Source organism: Sciurus vulgaris (genome assembly GCF_902686455.1).
Source record: "Sciurus vulgaris genome assembly, chromosome: 3".
Taxonomy (NCBI): Eukaryota; Metazoa; Chordata; class Mammalia; order Rodentia; family Sciuridae; genus Sciurus; species Sciurus vulgaris.
Window position 1 is genome coordinate 155,748,515 of NC_136463.1, and position 17,604 is coordinate 155,766,118.

Genomic DNA, 17,604 nt, shown 5'->3' on the forward strand with positions numbered 1-17,604 from the left:
TTCAATATTAACTTGTGACAACTGTTTAAGTTCTCTATATTGAGAAGAATATATTACTTGTTTTGACCAGGTTATGGAACAGATGTTGAAATGCACAAATGTTTATGAACGGAGTAAACAACGTATTCGACTTAGAGAAGTTGGATACTCAGGATTGGGACTCCTCCTTAATGAAGCATCCATTAACACTTCTCTCATTAAAAACCTTACCAATCAAATCATAAATACAGGTATGACTAAGGCTGATAATACTAATACATTTAAGAAGTAATTTTTCCTGAAAGATTTTTAACCTCTTTTCTCAGATTGCTTTTAAAATTACCGTTATTTGATTCAGCAGGGGCTTTCTTAGCTACTGAGTCTCTATTCTTTTGTTGTTTTAGTCTCCCAAGGGCATATAGCACATTGCCTTACCTTGTAAATGTTTACTGATTGAGTGATCAAGTTAATAATTGAGTCCTCAAACAAGAAAAGGACACTAGAGAAAAATATGTACAAAAGATTCTTTTTCTTGCTGTGTATGGTGGTACACGCCTGTAATTCCAGCAACCTGGGAGGCTGAGGTAGGAGGGTCACAAGTTCAAAGTCAGCCTTAGCAAAGCAGCAAAGCCCCAAGCAACTTAGTGAGACCCTGTCTCAAAATAAAAAATAAAAAGGGGGCTGGGGCTGTAGCTCAGTGGCAGAGCTCAAGGCACTGGGTTTGATCCTTAGCATCATATAAAAAGAAACAATAAGGGCATGCTGTCCTTCTACAACTACAAAAATGAATAAATAAATAATAAAATAAAAAGGACTGAGAATGTAGCTCAGTGGTGAAATGCCCCTGGTTTCAATCCATAGTACTCCCTTCCCCCCCAAAAAAAGGTTCTTAAAGGCAAAATGAAAATTAACTTCATATATTCTTTTTTTGAGGTTTTTTTCTTTTTAGATATATATGACAGTAGAGTGTATTTTGACATACTATACACACAGGGAGCATAACTTATTCTAATTAGGATCCCATTCTTGTGGTTGTACATGAGGTAAAGTTTCACTGGTGGTGTATTCATATATGAACATAGGAAAATTATGTCAAATTCATTCCACTGTTTTTTCCATTCCCATCCCCGCTCCATTCCCTTTATTCTCTTTTTTCTAGCCCAGTGAACTTCTATTCTACCCCCATCCCCATTGTGTGTTAGCATCTGATTATCAGAACATTTAGCCTTTGGTTTTTTGGGATTGACTTATTTCACTTAGCATGATAGTCTCTAGATTCATCCATTTACTGTCAAAAGTCATTCTTTTTTATGGCTGAGTAATATTCCATTGTATATATATATATATACAATATATACATTATAATATATATACAATATAATATATATACATTGTGTGTGTGTGTGTGTATATATATATATATATATATATATATATACACCACATTTTCTTTATCCATTATCTGTTAAAGATCACCTAGGTTGGTTCCATAGCTTAGCTGTTGTCAATTGAGCTGCTATAAACATTGATGTAACTATGTCACTGTTGTATGCTGATTTTAAGTTCTTTGGGTATTTACCAAGGAATGGGATAACTGGGTCAAACGGTGTTCCATTCCAAGTTTTCTGAGGAATCTCCATACTGCTATCCAGAGTGGTTGCACCAATTTGCAGTCCCACCAGCAATGTATGAGTATACCTTTTCCTCTACATCCTCACCAACATTTATCATTACTTGTATTCTTGATAATTGCCATTTTGACTGGAGTGAGATGAAATCTCAGTGTAGTTTTGGTTTGCATTTCTCTAATTGCTAGAGTTGTTGAACATATTTTCCATGTATTTGTTAATCAGTCATATTTCTTGTTCTCTGAAATGTCTGTTCATTAACCCATTTATTGATTGGGTTACTTTTTTTGATATTAAGTTTTTTAAAAATATATTCTGGAGACTTACACTCTAGCTGAGTTGAAATTATACTACAGAGTTATAGTAACAAAAACAGCATGGTATTGGTACTGAAACAGACATAAAGACCAATAAAATAGAAGACACAGAGACAAACCCCCATAAATACAATTATCTGTATGAGACAAAGGTGCCATAAACATACATTGTTGGAAAGATAACCTATTCAACAAATGGTGCTGGGAAAACTGGAAATCCATATGTAGTAGAATGAAATTGAACCCCTATCGCTCACCCTGCAAAAAAATCAACTCAACTCAAAGTGGATTAAAGACTTAGACATTAGACCAGAAATCCTATATCTACTAGAAGAAAAGATAGGCCCAACACTCTATCATGTTGGCTTAGGAACTGACTTCTTCAATGAGACTCCTAAAGCACAAGAAGTAAAATCAAGAATCAATAAATGGGATAGTATCAAACTAAAAACCAATAAAGAACATGAAGATAGAGCCTCCAGAATGGGAGAAAATAAGATGTGGTTTTTGTTTTGTTCTGTTTTTGTTTTGGTACCAAGGATTGAACCCAGGGGCACTTAACCACTAAGCCACATCCCCAGACCTTTTTTATATTTTATTTAGACACAGGGTCTCACTGAGTCGCCTAGGGCCTTGCTAAGTTGCTGAGGTTAGCTAGCTTTGACCTCAGAATCCTCCTTCTTTAGCCTCCCAAGCTGCTGGTATTACAGGCATGCACCACCATGCCTGGCCAGATGTTCTTTTATTTTATTTTATTTTTTTATTTTTTGTAATAATTTTTTTTTCAGTACCTACTACAAACTAGAATTTATTCCCAGTGCTGGGAAGTCATTGATAAGACCTATATGTAAGAATATAAAAATATTATTAGAGCCATTTAGTATGGAAGGTATTTTCACGTTCAGGCAATCACGAAAAGAACAGTAATTAAAGGTTGACTCAGGAAGGTGTCAAAGAGTCTAAAACCTGGTTTTTTATTTGTTGGTTTTTGGTAGAATTTGAACATGTCTTTAATTCTTATTTAAAAATGAGACAATTATTTTAGCATTTGTACAAATAATACCTATAACTCTTTCTTTGGCTATCTATGAAATTTAATTTTAACTTTTTGTCTTTTCCCGCCATAGATCCTGTTATTAATTTCAAAGATCTGTTATCTGTGGTGTATATATCTCACAGGACACATATAAATGTCAGAGTGGTCCTCTGCAGAAAGGTTCGTAAACTTTCGAGATCTGTTTTGACAACGACATCAACAAATTATGAAAAACTTTGGCATTACACATTTTGCAACAGATGAAAGTTTTAATTTCACTTATTTTATAAGTGATATTATTTTATAAATAAAAATTTCCTTCTTAAAGTGTATTAACTTCATGTGACAATAAGAAATCAGTATGAGAATTTGTTCTTTTTAGTTATACATGGACTTCTGGGAAATATTCCCTTTCCAGAATCAAAAATTTATTACCAGAGTTTTAACAAGAACCGTCAATGATTGTGACCATGTTTAATTGATACATCATATTTTAGGATTTCTGAATCTTTTCAACATTGCTGAAGTTTTTTTGTGGTTTGTTTATAAGTTTTCCAACAATAATTTTTCCTGAGTACACATTTAACCTTAAGAGGTAGTTATTCTGTTCGCCTCTTTCTGATTATATTCTTTTCTCTCATTCATTGGTAACCTCTAACCAGTCTACTATTTTCTTCCTAATTATTACTCCTAATTATGTCAGTACTTTTTCTGTAGGTTAAAAAAATATATATAGGAGTGGCTATCTTGTCTTTAATAGCTGTATAGTTTTTTATTCTATGACTCTTCTGTAGCTATCATCTCTTTCCTTATTGGTAGACAATTAAGTTGTTTCTTGTTTCTCCATGTTATAAACTGATGTTAAGAATAGCTTTTTAATGTCTCTTTGCCTGTTTGTATTAATATGTTTTAGGACATACTCCATGAGACAGAAATGCTTTATTAAAGAGCGTTCATATTTTACATTTTGATGGATTTGTACCATATTGTCCTTCAAAATAACTGTACCACTTTCATTTCTACAGTATGTAACAGTGACTCCCTTCATGCTTAATCCTAAGAATTTGGAATATTTCATATAAAGTGGTTCTTTCCTTTTAATATGCAATTACATAGAAACAGCTCTCAGTGTAGCTTGCTTATATCCATTATATACATGTAAAATAGAAGTAGTATTTTATGAAGTCTTCGAAGTCATGAAATCTTGAAAAGTTCCTTTGCCAAGCAAAACTTAATCTGAAAGAAAAAAAAAATTGTATTTTGCTATAGAATAATGAAGCTTGCTGACTGATGACATTAGTGAAGAGAGAAACTTCACTGACTCATTGCTTTCTCTATCAAAATATATTGGTATTTTTTTTTTTTTTTTTTTTTTTTTTTTTTTTTTTGGTGGCACTGTGGTTGAACTCAGGGGCACTTTACTGCTGACTTATACTCCCAGCCCTTTTTAATTTTTATTTTGAGACAGTCTTGCTAAGTTGCCCAGGCTAACCTCAAATTTGTGAGTCCCCTGCCTTAGGTTCCTGAGTTGCTGGAATAACTGAAGTGTGTCACCACCTCCAGCTATTACTATTAATATTAAAATCTATTTCAACATTGTTCATCTATAAAACTTGTCAAAATTAGAACTTCTGTTAAGAAAGATATTCAGTACCCTGGGAGCCAAAGTCCTTTTCATCTACATAGAAGTTTATTGACTTTGTGATAAAAATGCCTTAAAATCTTAACTGAATTACTGACTTTTTTTTTAATATTTTAAAAAATTTTACCATTTATTTATTTATTTATTTTTATGTAATGCTAAGAATCAAACCCAGTGCCTCACACATGCCAGGCAAGCGCTCTACCACTGAGCCACAACCCCAGCCCTCTGGCTGTTTTTTTTTTTTTTTTTTAAGAACTTATTTTCATCCAAAAAAATTAACTTAATTAGGTAGTGGAGATCATGCATATTGCTATGCCAGTATCTCAACTACTTATGTGAGCTAAACAACAGCATCCATCTTAGAATAAATGTTTAGTTTTTGTTACATTTTTGTAATGTACTGTCTAAGAAAAAAAAAAAAAAGTTTTCCCAGGAGTAATCACTGACTTTTTACTTGGGGAGAAAACAAAAACAAAGCGAGACCAGAAAACATTCTTGGTATACCTGGGTTCTGTGAAAGTGCCTGTGTCCTATTCATTCCCATAAATCTAGGCCTAAAAGTATGCTGGCACATAGTCAGTTGGTCGGTAATATTTGCTGAGCATATGTAGTAGGCTCATAGAAAGTATTTTGTTGATAATATCACTTTATTACATCTTACATATACCATCATCCTATTTATACTTTCTGCCTGAAAAAATGAGTGGTTACAGGTATATTTTGGCATGTGGAGGATCATTTTAGTTTTCCTTTTTTATCTTTCACAAAGATTTCAGTGCATCCCTACTTTATACATAAGTAATATTCAGATTAGTTGGATCTACAACGTCAGTCATCCATGTAGTTTACATAATTTGATTAAAAACATAATCTTTTGAAAGTATAGCCTTTCACATTTTCTCATTAAATTACTTTGTCATTAAAATAACTGAAAAGAGACTTTTTGATATAAAGTACTGTGTGCTTTTTGAAGAATTTTATTTCTTAATCTCTTTGCAGATTTTACAGATTTTGCATTCCCAGCCAGATGCAGCATATCAGATATCACAACAAGTGGGTTGGCAAGACACCCTAGTTAGACTTCTTTTAAAAGAAAATTTTGAAAATGGAAATTCTCTTCATAAGCACAGTAAAGCTGTTTTAATGAAAGAAAATAAAAATACATCAACTGAAGATATTAAGAAGAACTTTGAGGAAAAGACAGATGAGGAAAAAATCAACTCTTTTGCTTCATCTAGTGTGTCTTCAGATCAGTGGAGTTTAGAGGACAGACACTCTCTAGATTCAAATGCACCATTGTTTCAAGAAGATAGTTCTGTGGGAGAATTGTCTTTCAAGTCCGAGAATCAGGAAGAATTCTGGCATGGTAACCCTTCACATTTGAGTTTAGATCTCACTGGAGTAGATTCATGTGAACTGAGTGATAGTGGAAATCAAATGACAGATAGCCTACCTAGCACACCATCCCCAATAGAGTCTACTAAATCATTTTCTGTTCAGTCTGACAAAGAAAGTAGCATCACAAATGATATGGGCTTTAATGACGACTTCTCTTCACTTGAAAGCCAAGAGGTAAAATTCCTTATTTTTCCAAGTGTTGTTTTTATTTTTAGATGTCACTTATACACTTCTAATTCTTAGCAATGTGTGATCACTTATTAATAATTTCATATTATATTCATGTTCTGGGTCTCAGGATTTAAGGTTTAGAAGTCTAGAAGTGACTAAATTGTGTGTTATTTCTTTTTTCTTTCTGTGGTACTGGGAATTGAAATCAGGGCCTCCTTCATGTTAAGCAACCGCTCTACCATTGAGCTACATCCCCAAACCTATGTCTTGAGAACAAAGCCATGTTTTATGCTGGAGATTCAGGAATCTTCAGAGACTATTGAAGTTCCAGGTTTAAGGCATTTTAAAAATGTGTTATACAAATAGTCAGTATATATGATGATTCTTATGATGTGCTTATAACACTTCCTTTCTCTAATAATTTAATATTACTTTATCATTTTTATAGAGATGTGAGGAGGAGCTGCTTCAATTGGTGACAAATATTTTAAATTATGTGTTGTGTAAGGGACTAGAAAAGTCTGATGATGATACGTGGACTGATCGGGGTCAAGTATTTTCGGCACTAACTAAACCAGGAATATCCAGTGAGCTAATTCGACCATCAGATGAAATAAAACTAACGTAAGCATTCAGTTACTTTGTTTTTTTGTTTGTTTTGTTTTGTTTACCCTCATTTAGGAGTAGGCATGAGTCTAAAATAACAGTTATTAAACACTCAGTATTCATTATTCAGTGTCCATAGAGCAGGGGGTGAGGGTGGGAGGAGAAACCATACTCAATTTCCTTTCCTATCTTTTGTCATTGTAGTAGAATCTAGAGAGAAATACAAAACTAACTCTAATGTGAGAATACATAAATCTTACATAAATTAAGTTTTAAGCGATTTTACGTTTCTTATTTAAATTTTTTCCTGTAGAATCTCAGGACTTGGTGCATTATATTAACACAGGCTTGTCCAAATTTGAATGTTTGCATGCTAAAGACAAAGTAGTATTTTCATAAAAATTCCTCTGAAGTATTTAGATATCCTTATAAATGACAGCACTGTGTAGCAATAGCACACTAGGGAAGAGTTCCTCTTTGTATTCCTTTAGACTCTCTGTAAGACATAATAAGGTTTTCTTTCCTAACTTTCCCAATGTCTAGTTGTTATAGAAACTACTTAAAGTATCATATAGAGAATAGAATATATATTATTGTGTTGATCTATTTAGAGATAAGCAAAACAGGTAACTGACTTAATATTAAGTGTATTAAAGATAGATACTCCAAACATTAAAAAGTTCCTCCTTTATTGTTAAGTTACAGCTACATATCCTAGTAATACCTGCCACTGATAGCATAGCTTTGGAGATACAGTGCTGCAAATAAACAATAGTCATTATTTTTTCCTTGCTTGTTCTATCTTCCCGAGCTTATAGTTTTTTTAAAAATACTGTAAGTTATACCTGGACACAATACTGTTATTTTATTTATTTGTTTTTATGTGGTGCTGAGGATTGAACCCAGTAGAGGCAAGCACTCCACTACTGAGCTACAACCCCCGCCCCCTTACAATGGTCTTAAGAGGACTTTGTTTTACATTTAGTTTATTACAGAAGATGTTAGAGTGGGCAGTCACAGAAAACAGAGAAGCAAAAGCTAATCCAGTAACGGCTGAAAATGCCTTCCGACTCATGATGATCATACAGGACTTTCTGCAGTCAGAGGGACTAGTTAACTCAAGCATGTGGACTGAGAAGGTCAGTAATAACCCTTTGAAATTGAATTTTGGGTAGTTAAGGATTATTCAAAGAAAGAAATTTTGTATCTCCTTTTCTCAGAACATTAATACTTAAATGCAGTAAGCATGGACTAGATATGATGAATTGTCACAGATTTTGTTAGCTTTTACTAGGATGATTCTTTTGGTGTTCGCCAGATATATATTGGACTGGTTTTGAAATATTTATGATTTGTATTAGTTATAGAAAAACATGCCATCCATAATTAAAAACTGAATGCTTTTCTCAATTTTTCCTTTATGATAGCTTTTAGAGGATATCATGCTGCTTTTTGACTCTCTGTCAGTCTGGTATTCTCAGAGTCCACTATGGGTAAAGCTCTCTCAAATTCAGATCCAGTTGCTTCTGGGATTCATTGGAAGGGGCAATTTGCAGGTTTGTCAATTAATTTATTTTCTATACTTGGATTTGGTGTGGTTATTTGTATAACAACTAAATGATAATACCTCTTCAGTACTCTGTTTTATTAGTTCAAAAAATATTCTTAACTTTACTTGAAATTTCAATTTTGTAAGATCAGAAAGGAGCTTGAAAAGTTAGTTAATTGACTATTTCTTCCTAATATTTATGACTCCATGTAATTTTAAGGTTTCCTTTTATAGGATAATAGCTTATATTAAAAGCATTGTTCATATCATCCACATTCAGTATAACTTGATAGGTGCTAGATAGTCTGCATAGATTATATATATATGTATACCCACACACACATACACACACAATTTAGGGCTTGCCTTTTTAAGAAAATGATTTTCTGTATTGGTCCTTTCAAGTTTTTTCATGCTATTTTACTAATTTACAATTTTACTTTGTTTCCTATTTTTTCACTCATCAGACACCAAAGTGTTAATGAATGTGCTAGATTTTAGAAATATACACAAACTAAGTATATTCACAAAGAATATTTAAAATTTCTATTTAAAGTTTAAAAGGTTGGAAAAGTTCCATGTGAATTTTAGTCTGTTATTTTTCTGTTTACATTGGGTATTCATGAGACCTGGGTTGGATTCATCATAAGTATCCCACAGCTATTTACCTGGCCTTTTAATTTTCTCTTATTTATTTATTTTTTTAATTGTTGATGGATCTTTATTTTATTATTTTATATGTGGTGCTAAGAATCAAACCCCACGTCTCACACATGCTAGGCAAGTGCTCTACCACTGAGCTACAATGGTATCCAGCCCTTTATTTTCTTCTAATATTGCAATTTTAGTATTTGTTGTAAGAGAATCAGGATGGGACTGGTTTCTAATACCATTTATAAACTAGTTATAATATTGCTAAACACATGGCAAAGTTAAAATTCTGACATAAATTTGCCCTACTTTAAAAAGACCATAATCTGCCTGGTATAGCGGTGCACATCCGTAATCCCAGCAGCTCAGGAGTTTGAGACTCAAGGATTACAAGTTCGAGACCAGTGTCAATAACATAACCAGACCCTGTCTCAAAAGATAATAAAATGGACAGGGATCATGACACAGTGGTAGAGGACCTCTGGGTTCAATCCCCAGTACCAAGGAAAAAGAGACCATAATCTGATGATTATATTTTTTAGTGAATACTTTCTTCTGATCATAAATATAACACATGCTTGTTGGGGGAAAAGCACAAAAGCATAAAGAGGAAAAATAAATTATTCAATATTCCATACCCTAAGAGAAAACATTATTAATATTATAGTATACAATTCCCTTTTTGTTGTGTAGTTTTTTATGAATATATCTTTTTCATGTTATTGAAATTGTCATTTATTTGGGTAATTTTGAGTTCTTTTTCTTTCTCTTACTATTATATAAACTAATTTTCCCATGTTACTTTTTTTTGGTTGAGGGACAGGTGCCAGGATTGAACTTGGGCACTCTTCCACTGAGCCACATCCCTAGCCCTATTTTGTATTTTATTTAGAGACAGAATCTCACTGAGTTGCTTATCACCTTTCTTTTGCTGAGGCTGACTTTGAACTCAAAATCCTCCTGCCTCAGCCTCCCAGGCTTCAGGGATTACAGGTGTATACCACCATACCTGGCATCCCATGTTACTTTCATTAATTAGTTTCTCCTCCTCTTCTTCATGAATGTATAATATTCACTGTAGAATTTCATTGTTTAGCAAAAAAACTAAACAAGAAAATGGGTATTGAGACACATGGATAGGGCCCAGGTATGGTGGCACATGCCTCTAATCCCAGTGGCTCAGGAGTCTGAGGCAGGAGGATTGAGGGTTCAAAGCCAGCCTCAGCAGCTTAGCCAGGCCCTAAGCAACTTAGTGAGACCCTATCTCTAAATAAAATATATAAAAAGGGCTGGGGATATGACTTTGAGTTGAGTGCTCCTGGGTTCAATCCCTAGTACAAAAAACAAACAAACAAACAAACAAAAAACACATAGATGGTAAAAGTTTGAATTGTACAGTTTTTAGTACTATTTAAAAATACATGAACTAAGAACTTTAAAAAATAATGTTCTTTGTTAATCCTACTGATACTATATCCTTTGATAATCTAAACTATTGCAATCCTTATACACTTTTATGTTCATCATAGTATCTTTTTTCCTCCCACCAGAAATAGAACTAGGATAGCTTTTTTGACTTTATCATTAATATTAGCCTAATGATTGTCCAAGCAGTTGCATCTGACATGCAAGGTACTTACTTATTTTAGATGTTAGAACTCTTTTTTTTGTTGTTGCTGTTTGTTTTACAGTAGTTACCCTTGGTGTTTGTTTTTTCAATGCCATTTCCCTGGGCAGGATGTCTATTTCTGCAGTTCACCTTCAATATCCAGTGCCTTCTCTTCCTAGGAGCTCTGTAAATACTCAATGAGCAAACAAGTACAACACTTAGAAATGAGACTGACCCTATCTACCAATAGTTAGTTATCTCAAATATTTCTTAGTAGTCTGATGCTTAATTTTCCTCTTTCAAAAATAAAAGTGTACTCCCCTGAAGTTGCACATTTTAAAGGATAAGACAGAAATATCTCTAGAAAGTTTATAATAGAGCTACTTGCAAAGTGAATCTATCTAGGAAATTTGTTTTATTTGGCCGAACCATATTATTTAAGTGTTAGGAGATTTCATGTAAAAACCAAGATTTCCCAGCCTGTCTCCAAGTAGGATTGTATGGTTATTCATTTAGATACAGCATATAATCTCTAGTTGGATTCCCTGTTTCTCCAGTTTTTTTTTTTTTTTTTTTTTTTTTAGCTCAGTGATTCTCATCCCTGGCTGAACATGAGATCACCTAGAGAAGCTTTTTAAAAATAACTGTGTAGGGCATCACCCATAGTAATTCATTCAATATTTTTTGTAATTTCTCAGGTGATGCTAATGTTGTGCTCTATAATGAGGGCCAGGGCGGTGTGAACACATGTATGTATGTGGTATGTGTATATCCAAAATGAAGGCCAAGGAAATTATCTGGTACTTATTTAAAGTACCTTAGTACTTTTAAATGAATGTATAAACGTAGAGTTGTTGAATGCCATGATGTTAATTTAAAAGCAAAGCACTTGATATTCAACATTTTATGTGTACACTATTTTTAAAAACACTTGACCAAAAAGCCTTTGCTAACACCAAATATTAATATCAAATATAGTATCCAGCAAATACTGATCTAATTCTGAATATTAGCATTGGGTTTTGTTCTGAATGTAGGGATTTTACCACTTCTTCTTTCATATAAACCTCTGTATTGAAATTGTTTTAGTCAGATTCAAAGACTAAATTGGGAATGAGGGATGTGAGGAGGGTAGAGAAGCTTCATTTTCTAGTGGAGAAGTTAAAACTTTGAACCATCTCAGAGATTATTTCCTCCAGTGCTGTTTGCTTTGTCAAGATTTACATGGAAAGACTGCCTGTAGTCTATTTCCTTGGCATGCAAAGACTGTTGGTACTAACAAAACTAGCTTTTGGCACAAATACAACTTTGAAGTACTGTCTGGTTCTCATAATTTCTTACTTTCTCTTGCTCTTCTTTACATTGGATATAATAATTCAAAATAAGGTTATGAAATTAAGGGAAAAGGAGATACAGTTATATAATTTTTCCTGGTTTGGAGTTAAATTTTAGATCTTTCTCTAGCCTAGAAAATATAAATCCCCTTAATGAGCTAATTTACCTTTCTGCATGGGGTCTTATTGCCAATTTTTTCCCCTCTGCAGTGCTGCAGATCAAATCCAGGGCCTCGTGTAGGCAAGAACTCTACCACTGAGCTAAACTTGCAGCCATCACAAATCTTATAGTAATGTATAGCATTTTTTTTTTTTTTTTTTTGCCTGGCTTGTGCTCTGAGTATGTATTTTCTTTGGGAACTTTAAGAGTAATTTAGGTTTCTGGTAAACAATTTTCTATATGTCTTCATGTATTAGAATACTTTGGTTTCAAAATAGCAGAAACCCCAATTCAGAATGACATAGTTAAGATATATTGACTCAAATCATTGAGAATTCCATAGTTTAGATGAATTTAAGTCATGATTCAGTCAGGGCTCTGGTTCCACTTGTTTTCTCTTCTTACTGCACTTCTCTTGGTCTTGTGGCAGCTTGTCTTAAGCTGGCTTCCATTTTGAACACAAAATGGCTGTCAATTGGGCATGTATGCTCCCTCATTCCTACCCTGAGAAAGACAGTACTTCCTGCAGTTGTAAGACAGTTCTCCATGAGTCTCTTGTGTTTCTGCATATCAAGTCAGTAGAGGCTCTAGCTGCCCAATAAAAATTTTTTTGAGAGTGTTTGCATAGTGAATAACTTTGGAAGTTAAAGATCATGTTTCTTTGTAGAGCAAGAGGCAGGTTTGTTTACTGCCTGGTATAATAAAGGTAATCTCTCCTTCCATGGCAAAGGTCATATAAGCTGACTGCCCATTTAAAAGATTCAGGTTCCTTGAGCTTGATGTTCCTCTCCAAATAACCACTACTCTATGTGCAGGTATCATCTAGTCTTCTTCATCTCTCATGTTGGGGATTGTGGTTTGGGGAACCGTCCAAGTGCTGATACTGCACCTATTCCTATTGCTGTAAATCTTTGTCCCTAATATAAAAATCTTCATTTTGTTTGTCAACATCTATGAAAGGTTAGCAGGGCAAGTTGTTAGCTTGGAAATAATGTAATATTTCAGGTCTCACAATTCTTTCACAGTTTCACAGTATGAAAGTTCTGAACTTGCAGAGTGAGGCAGAACCTTTGCTATCACTAAATGTCTACTTTAGTCTATTTCTTATCTGATTTTTTTTTTTTGGTAAACAAATGGGATACATGTTGTTTCTGTTTGTACATGGAGTAACAGCATACCATTTACATATTCATACACTTACATACAGTAATGAAGTTTGATTCATTCCGTTATATTTTTCCTTCCCCCCACCCCTCCCACCTCTATTTTCCCTCTATACAGTCCCTCCTTTCTCCATTCTTGCCCCCCTCCCACTCCCCATTACGTGTCATCATCCGCTTATCAGTGAGATCATTCGTCTTTTGGATTTTTGAGATTGGCTTATCTAAATTAGCATGATATTCTCCAATTTCATCCATTTGCCTGCAAATGCCATGATTTTATCATTCTTTATGGCTGACTAATATTCCATTGTATATATATACCACAGTTTCTTTATCCATTCATCAATTGAAGGGCATCTAGGTTGGTTTGATAGTCTGGCTATTGTGAATTGAGCAGCTATGAACATTGATGTGGCTATATCTCTGTAGTATGCTGATTTTAAGTCCTTTGGGTATAGGCCAAGGAGTGGGATAGCTGGGTCAAATGGTAGGTCCATTCCAAGTTTTCTAAGGAATTTCCACACTGCTTTTCAGAGTGGCTGCACTAATTTGCAGCCCCACCAGCAATGTATGAGTGTACCTTTTTCCCCACATCCTCTCCAACACCTATTGTTGCTTGTATTCTTGATAATCGCCATTCTAATTGAGGTGAGATGGAATCTTAGTGTAGTTTTGATTTGCATTTCTCTTATTACTAAAGATGGTGAGCATTTTTTCATATGTTTGTTGATTGCTTGTAGATCTTCTTCTGTGAAGTGTCTGTTCATATCCTTAGCCCATTTGTTGATTGAGTTATTTGTATTCTTGGTGTAGAGTTTTTTGAGTTCTTTATAGATTCTAGAGATTAGTGCTCTGTCTGAAGTATGAGTGGCAAAGATATTCTCCCACTCTGTAGGCTCTCTCTTCGCATTGCTGATAGTTTCCTTTGCTGAGAGAAAGCTATTTAGTTTGAATCTATCCCAGTTATTGATTCTTGCTTTTATTTCTTGTGCTAAGGGAGTCCTGTTAAGGAAGTCTGATCCTAAGCCAACAAGGTGAAGATTTGGACCTACTTTTTCTTCTATAAGATGCAGGGTCTCTGGTCTGATTTCAAGGTCCTTGATCCATTTTGAGTTTAGTTTTGTGCAGGGTGAGAGATAGGGGTTTAGTTTCATTCTGTTGCATTTGGATTTCCAGTTTTCCCAGCACCATTTGTTGAAGAGGCTATCTTTTCTCCATTGCATATTTTTGGCATCTTTGTCTAGTATTAGAAAGTTGTATTTATTTGGGTTTGTGTCTGTGTCCTCTATTCTGTACCATTGATCTACCTATTTTGGTGCCAATACCATGCTGTTTTTGTTACTATTGCTTTGTAGTATAGTTGAAGTTCTGGTATTGCGATACCCCCTGTTTCATTCTTCCTGCTAAGGATTGCTTTAGCTATTCTGGGTTTCTTATTCCTCCAGATGAATTTCATGACTGCTTGCTCTATTTCTGTAAGGTACGTCATTGGGATTTTAATTGGAATTGCATTGAATCTGTATAGCACTTTTGGTAGTATGACCATTTGGACAATATTAATTCTGCCTATCCAAGAACATGGGAGATCTTTCCATTTTCTAAGGTCTTCCTTAATTTCTTTCTTCAGTGTTTTGTAGTTTTCATCGTAGAGATCTTTTACCTCTTTGGTTAGATGGATGCCAAAGTATTTTATTTTTTTTTTGAGACTGTTGCCAATGGAGTTGTTTTCCTCATTTCCCTTTCAGCTGTTTCATCGCTTGCATATAAAAATGCTTTAGATTTATGCGTGTTGATTTTATAGCCTGCTATTTTGCTGAATTCATTGATGAGGTCTAGAAGTTTTCTGGAGGAGGTTTTTGGATCCTCTAAATATAGAATCATGTCATCCGCAAATAGTGACAGCTTAAGTTCCTCTTTTCCTATTTGTATCCCTTTAATTTCTTTAGTCTGCCTAATTGCTCTGGCTAGGGTTTCGAGGACAATGTTGAATAGAAGTGGTGAAAGAGGACATCCCTGTCTTGTTCCCGTTTTTAAAGGGAATGGTTTCAGTTTTTCTCCATTAAGAATGATGTTGGCCATGGGCTTAGCATAAATAGCCTTTACAATGTTCAGGAATGTTCCTACTATCCCTATTTTTTCTAGTGTTTTGAGCATGAAAGGGTGTTGTATTTTGTTGAACGCTTTTTCTGTGTCAATTGAAGTAACCATATGATTCTTATCCTTAAGTCTATTGACATGATGGATTATGTTTATTGATTTACAAATGTTGAACCATCCTTGCATTCCAGGGATGAACCCCACTTGATCATGGTGTATGATTTTCTTAATATGTTTTTGGATACGATTTGCCAATATTTTGATAAGGATCTTTGCATCTATATTCATCAAGGATATTGGTCTAAAATTTTCTTTCCTTGATGTGTCTTTTCCTGGTTTGGGTATGAGGGTGATATTAGCTTCATAGAATGAGTTTGGTAGGGTACCCTCCTTTTCTATTTCCTGGAATACTTAAGTATTGGAATGAGTTCTTTGAAGGTCTTGTAGAACTCGGCTGAGAATCCATCTGGTCCTGGGCTTTTCTTGGATGGTAGGTTTTTAATGGCTTCTTCTATTTCATTGCTTGATATTGATCTGTTTAAATTGTTTGGGAGGAGCATATGTCTCTAGAAATTTGTCAATGTCTTCGGTACTTTCTATTTTGTTGGAATACAGATTTTCAAAGTAGCTTCTCATTATGTTCTGTATCTTAGTGGTGTCTGTCGTGATATTTCCTTTTGCATTATGTATTTTAGTAATTTGAGTCTTCTCTCTCCTTTGTTAGTGTGGCTAAGGGTTTGTCTATTTTGTTTACTTTCTCAAAGAACCAACTTTTTGTTTTGTCAATTTTTTGAATTGTTTCTTTTGTTTCAATTTCATTGATTTCAGCTCTGATTTTAATTATTTCCTGTCTTCTACTACTTTAGCTGTTATTCTGTTCTTCTTTTTCTAGGGCTTTGAGCTGTAATGTTAGGTCATTTAGTTATTGACTTTTCATTCTTTTCTGGAATGCGCTCCCTGCAATGAATTTTCCTCTTAGTACCGCTTTCATAGTGTCCCAGAGATTTTAATATGTTGTATCATCATTCTCATTGACCTCTAAGAATTTTTTAATCTCTTCCCTGATGTTTTTTGTTATCCATGTTTCATTCAATAGCATATTATTTAGCCTCCAAGTGTTGGAGTAATTTCCCTTTTTTATTTTGTCATTGATTTCTACTCTCAGTCCATTATAATCTGATAGAACACAAGGCAGTATCTCTATTTTTTTGCATTTCCTAAGGGCTGCTTTGTGGCATAACATATGGTCTATTTTCGAGAAGGTTCCATGTGCTGCTGAGAAGAAAGTGTATCCGCTCGTTGATGGATGGAATATTCTATATATGTCTATTAAGTCTAGGTTATTGATTGTGTTATTGAGTTCTATGGTTTCTTTGGTTGGATTTTGTTTGGAAGATCTATCTAGTGGTGACAGCGGTGCGTTAAAGTCACCCAGAATTATTGTGTTGTGGTCTGTGTGATTCTTGAAATTGAGAAGGATTTGTTTGATGTACAGGGATGCACCATTGTTTGGGGCATAAATATTTACTATCGTTATGTCTTCCTGATTTATGGTTCCCTTATACAGTATGAAATGTCCTTCTTTATTCCTTCTGACTAACTTTGGCTTGAAGTCCACTTTATCTGATAAAAGGATGGAAATCCCTGCTTTTTTACTGAGTCCATGTGCGTGGTAGGTTTTTTCCCATCCTTTCACCTTTAGTCTGTGGATATCTTTTTCTATGAGATGAGTCTCTTGCAGGCGGCATATTGTTGGGTCTTTCTTTTTAATCCATTCTGTCAATGTGTGTCTTTTGATTGATGAGTTTAGGCCATTAACGTTCAGGGTTATTATTGAGAAATGATTTGTATTCCCAGTCATTTGGTTTATTTTTGGTTTTTAAGTTGGCTTGGTTTCTCCTTTGAGTGGTTTTTCTCTAAGGTAGTTTCTCCCTTTGCTGACCTCCATTGTTGTTTTTCATTTCCTCCTCATGAAATATTTTGTTGAGAACATTCTTTAGTGCAGGCTTTCTCTTTGTATATTCTTTTAACTTTTTTTATCATGGAAGGATTTTATTTCATCTTCAAATCTGAAGTTTAGTTTTGCTGGGTATAGGATTCTTGGTTGGAACCATGTTCTTTCAGAGCTTGAAATACGTTGTTCCAGGTCCTTCTAGCTTTTAGAGTCTGGGTTGAGAAGTCAGCTGCTATTCGTATTGGTCTCCCCCTATATGTAATCTCATGCTTTTCTCTCGCGGCCTTCAAAATCCTATCTTTATTTT

The 17,604-nt window shown here is 34.3% G+C and overlaps 1 protein-coding gene across 16 annotated transcripts in view; it reads left to right on the top strand.

The window, feature by feature from the left end:
• The window catches only part of NBEAL1 (neurobeachin like 1), a 200,186-nt gene that overhangs the window by 107,725 nt on the left and 74,857 nt on the right, over positions 1 to 17,604 (top strand). For all 16 annotated transcript variants that reach the window (XM_079130554.1, XM_079130555.1, XM_079130546.1 and 13 more), the window contains 6 exons: positions 71 to 230; positions 3,052 to 3,140; positions 5,605 to 6,177; positions 6,623 to 6,798; positions 7,766 to 7,919; positions 8,208 to 8,336. In XM_079130554.1, coding sequence (XP_078986680.1) covers positions 71 to 230; positions 3,052 to 3,140; positions 5,605 to 6,177; positions 6,623 to 6,798; positions 7,766 to 7,919; positions 8,208 to 8,336 — 1,281 coding nt within the window. The remainder of the gene's footprint in view (positions 1 to 70; positions 231 to 3,051; positions 3,141 to 5,604; positions 6,178 to 6,622; positions 6,799 to 7,765; positions 7,920 to 8,207; positions 8,337 to 17,604) is intronic.